This window comes from Helianthus annuus, chromosome 11, assembly GCF_002127325.2.
Source record: "Helianthus annuus cultivar XRQ/B chromosome 11, HanXRQr2.0-SUNRISE, whole genome shotgun sequence".
Taxonomy (NCBI): domain Eukaryota; kingdom Viridiplantae; phylum Streptophyta; class Magnoliopsida; order Asterales; family Asteraceae; genus Helianthus; species Helianthus annuus.
The window spans coordinates 52,766,154-52,771,148 of record NC_035443.2 but is presented as its reverse complement, the minus strand read 5'-3'; the positions used below and the strand labels follow the sequence as shown (position 1 = coordinate 52,771,148).

Genomic DNA, 4,995 nt, shown 5'->3' with positions numbered 1-4,995 from the left:
ATGCATTATGACTGTTTAGCGTTTTATTAAGATAATGTATTTTTTTTATTCTAAGTTGAAAAATACATAGCAAACAATAGAAAAAGAAAATTAAAAAAATAAAAATAAAAACAATTCATCTTCCAAATCTTCACTGTCATTAGTCTCTTTCTTCTTTGAATCATGTTCGCTGGTTGTTTGGCTTAGCCATGCTTCTGTTTTTGTGGCCGTTTGGAAAGACAAAATGACATGAGTTTTTTTTTTGAATATGTGTCTTCAAACAACTCATTTGTGTCATTCGTCTTTTCATGCCATTAAAATATTCATCAAGAACAAAACACAGAAAATGACATAAGTCTGACCCCAGCATCTTTTTGTTTATGATTTGTCCATCTCATGCAGCAAAATGTTATTTGAGTCACAGCACCTCAGGAAAGAATGCATTATCCGAAACTTTGGCGTAGAACAATATTTGAATATACAAGAAACGATATTTGGCATTTTTGGCGTTTTACTGAGTAACTAGAGTATCTGAAAGAACCGTCGATTTTTTTGGAATCTTTGATGTTTGAGTTTTTTGGCGTTTTCTAAGATGAATGGTATATAGTAGAAAATATGGCGTTTTTTGAGTAGTTGTGTTTGATGTTTTTGGGGATTTTGGCGTTTGTAAGTTGAATGGTATATAGTAGAAAATATGGCGTTTCAGGTTCTGGGGGTGTGTTTTTATGTCTGGGATGTTTTTGTTTATATAGCGATGTGTTTTGGTCCGTAATGGCGTTTTATTCATCAGTATGGCGTTTTGGTATAGAGGTGTAAAGACGCTTTTACCCTTAATGAGGAGCGTCCACGTAATAAAATTGATGTTATTTACGAAAACGCCACCGCACCAATCTAGTCCATAGATTGTTTTAATCGGACGATCCATAAGCGTTCTCACCGTTCTCACACTTTCTACCGTTTTCTCCAAATCCCGACCCTATATATATATATATATAAGTTGTACAAGCGTTCTAGTACAAGCCCACAAGCAGAATCTAATAAAAAGAGCTTTTAGACTACTAGGCATCTTGCATGGAGTTCCAAATTCCACTTAAGCAATTACCAGGCAGCTTCCAGCCTATTTACGTACTTTGCAACCTGCGCTTAGTCTTTTGAAGATACGTTAGTTTACACTGGTAAATACAAATAACCGACACATTTTGAAATATTTCAAAATAATTTTAAATACCATTTGGTACATATATTTTCATAAATAACTTGGGACAAACTATATCTTTTGTTATCAGTATTACATGTTTGTCAATACATATGGGGCCCGAAAACTATGCTGAGAACATGATTAACCGACACACCACTTTAATACCCTTATTGGGCAAACCCATATTGGGTTATAAAAATATTTTATCATAGCATTATCATTTGTCAGATGTATGCCTACACCCTGTGCTTAGGTCGTTGTCATTTGCAATTAAATGAGTCGAGGATATCCAAGACACGGTCGCATTAACCCCCAATGTTTAAGTTATCAAGCAATATGAATTAAAACAAGTTATTTGAATTCCAGACATATAGGTCATCAATCCCATACCCGACCAAGCGGTAATAATATAACGTATCCCAAGCCCATGTAGCGAAAATAAGTTAAAAGTATTTACCTGGCTTAAATATTTACAATCCAAAGATACATATAAGCATAGTCATTCAAACAAAACAACTAACAAAGTTGCAATTTACTGGACGCCCTTAGTCTGGAATGAACAGAAATATTTATCTATTAGAATGTATACGGGTTAAAGGTTAGTTCCTTTAGACATGACCCGTTACTTAAGAATAGATTCGCTAGATTAAGTGTAGATCGGAATAAATGTGGTTTATGCCTATCCGAGTACAATGACTCTTTGGATAAAGGTCAATTAACCAAACATTCTGTTTTGAAGTGATTTTGAAGTATTTAGACCCGTTACGCCTAAATTATACGAACAAGGTTCGTATAACTAGTTATGTGCGTATAAGCGGGTTTGGAAGGTCGGTTGGGTCTTATGACAAGTCCAAGGTGTCAAAACACATTTTATAACATTATACATTCTGTTTTAAAGTCAGAATGTTAACTACTTTGGTTTGAAAAACGTTTATTTAGTTTTTATGATGAAAAGGGTATAGTCGTCCTTTTTAAAATATAATTACTAAACTTGCCATTTGACCTACCAAATAACATGACCAAGAGGTATAACTTCAAAGGGTTATACATCATATTAATATGATCATAAAATCAGTTCTAAACATGTCCTAACGTTGACCAAACGGGTCAGAATCAAAAGTCAAAGCAAAAGTCAAAGCAAACATTGGCTTGACCATAATGGTCATAATCGAAAGTCAAACAGAATGTCAAACTGTTTGACATTCGCTGGTGCATGGCAAGCGTCATTCGAGGAGCTCAAAAGTTCATGGAGATAACTGGCAAAAAGTGCTTGGAAGGCCTAGACATGAAGATAGGTTTCGATAAGAACAAAGTCACTTGCTTCAAGTGTAAACAAAAGGGGCATTTCAAAAGAGAATGCACGAACAACAAAGCTGATGATAGCGTGAATCCTTTTTATAAGGATTACTGCAAAAAGGCTATTTATCATCAGAATAACGAGCAACCAACCAGAAAGCAGATTGAAGAAGGACCTTCTAAAGAAAAGAGACAAGCTGCAATGACACTTCGTGATCGTAGTGAATCCAGTATACAAAATGAAAAATATGTTTGGGATAATTTTGATTGGGATAAATACTTCGATGAGACAGAAGGAGTCAGAATTGTAATTCATGATGATGAAGGGTATGATTGGAGTCAACATGACAAAGAAGATGGAAAAGCCAAGGCAATGGTTGCTGAGATCAAACAAAGTCGTGAAGAAAGGCATGCTCGCATTAGGCTGGATGAAGTGTATGATGCTTACAAAGAAGCAACACAAGCAGGCAGGTGGAGCAAAGAAAAGGAATGCTTTGTCGATCCTCAAGGAAATCCGACGGTTGATCCTGAAACAGTTGATTTTGAAGCACTAGTTGCTACAATACCGACTGTGAGTGTTTGGTGCAAAGGCCTTGAGGAGATTCCAAGGAATAAAGAAAAGGTTCAAGAAGGCATTAGGAAGGTGATATATGCCAGTCTGGAGAAGAAGAAGACGGTTGAAGAGATTGTTGATGAGAGTGAAAAGCTGGTGAAGGAAGTGAAGAAAGCTGATGAGAAAGTTGAGGAAGCTATTGCAGAGAAACAACAGGAGATTGAGGAAGATCAGAATCAACAAGCGAAAGAAGCCACGGTGCCAAACACTGGGGTAACAACCCAAACTGATTCTTCTAATCAGTCAGTTGATAATAAAGCTGAACAACAGTGCAAGAAATGCATGGAAACGTGCAGTGTTTGTACTGAAAAGGATAAAAAGCTTAAAATCAGAGACATTGAATTCACTAAAATAGAAAAGATTTTCAAAAATAAAAGTCATGAAATGATTGAAAATGAAAAGTTTTTGAAACAAGAAAATGAAAAGCTGAAACAAAAATGTGATGATCTTGAAAAAGAAAACAAAATATTGAAAGAAAAGTGTTCAGCTGTTTGCAACGAATGTGTTCCAAAAGATAATACAATTCAAGAGTTACAAAAAGAATATGACGGAATGAAATTGTCATATCATACTGTAAAAGAAGCATATGAAACTTTGAAAAGTAGAGTCAAAAGTTTAGATGATAGATTGTCTGCATGTCAGAAAACAACTAAATGTCTTGAAGCTAGATATGAAGGCAAACAAATGGTTTTAAATCAATATATTGATGATGTTGCTAAGCTTAAACAAGAACTAGCAGATAAAGAAAAGTTGGTCAATAAACTTCAGAGTTATCATGCATCTTCATACATTCTGGAACATATTTTCAACATCACACCCGATGGGAAAGAGTCAGAAAAGAATAAAAAGGGAATTGGGTCTGAATAACATCAGGTTCCACCACCGTTGGAGAATAATTATACATTCTATGATGGCGAAAAGGTGGAAAAATCAATAAACATGGTTGACCAGTTACCCGACAACATCGATGTGACTTACACCAAATCTGATGACATCAGTGATTCAGAGGTGGTTGGTAAGGTTGTTGAAAGTGTTCTAGCTGAGGAGTCTACCAAAACAGATAAGTTTGAATCACAAGATGAAAATGAGGGAAGTTTTCATGATAGTTATCTTAAACACTCAAAATCTGAAAAAAGTTATGAATGATGATTCAAAAGTATTGGTTTATACCATGATTGGATCGGACAAACTGTTTTCAGATAATGAATTCCCAATTCAAAATGTGATTTCAGATAAAATCAACAAAGTTTTCAAACTAGTAGAGATTGAAAAGTCCGAAATTTCAAAGTTTGCTGGAAAAGGAAAGAAAACTTTTTATAACAAACCTGGTTACAAAAAGAAAAATATGAAGGCTGGGTTGGGTTATAAAAAGAAACAGAATTTGAAAAGAAATGAAACACCAAATTATCAGGAAAAGATAAACTTTGTTCACGGAACAAGTTCTGAAGAAGAGAAAGAACTCCAATTTAGAAGACAGTCTAATGAAGAGTTCTACGCTCAAAAGAAAAAGCAACAACAACAGGTGAAAGATGTGCCCAAGAGAACATGCTTTAAGTGTGATCAAATTGGACATCTCAGTTGAAATTGTCCAAATCTTAAACCTGTTGGCGTTAAAACGAAAAAGAAGTCTAATGTTGTGAATCAGAAATCAACCAAGTTTGAATCAAAGCAAACTTGGAAGCCGAAAATGTCAAAGGTTGACTCACAACAAACATGGAAACTAGTGACACCCAGATTTAGAACAACACAAAGTTGGAAAACAACTGTTGATGCTACAAAACCAAATCAGTTTTGGAAACCAAAAGTTGTTGTTCAAAATCAAAATGTTCAAAAAGATTCACATTTTTACAAAAAAAGTGCTTCAAAAGGACAATCTTAGGTGGTTAAGAAACAAGTGACTTCTGTGAAT

At 34.8% G+C, this 4,995-nt stretch overlaps 1 protein-coding gene across 1 annotated transcript; it reads left to right on the top strand.

Moving 5' to 3' along the window:
• The first annotated feature begins 2,462 nt into the window (after positions 1-2,462).
• Positions 2,463-3,953, top strand: LOC118484014. The gene is made up of 2 exons (XM_035979889.1): positions 2,463-3,383; positions 3,729-3,953. Exons 1-2 carry the CDS (start codon positions 2,463-2,465, stop codon positions 3,951-3,953), a joined length of 1,146 nt encoding a protein of 381 aa, XP_035835782.1.
• The last annotated feature ends 1,042 nt before the right edge of the window (positions 3,954-4,995 follow it).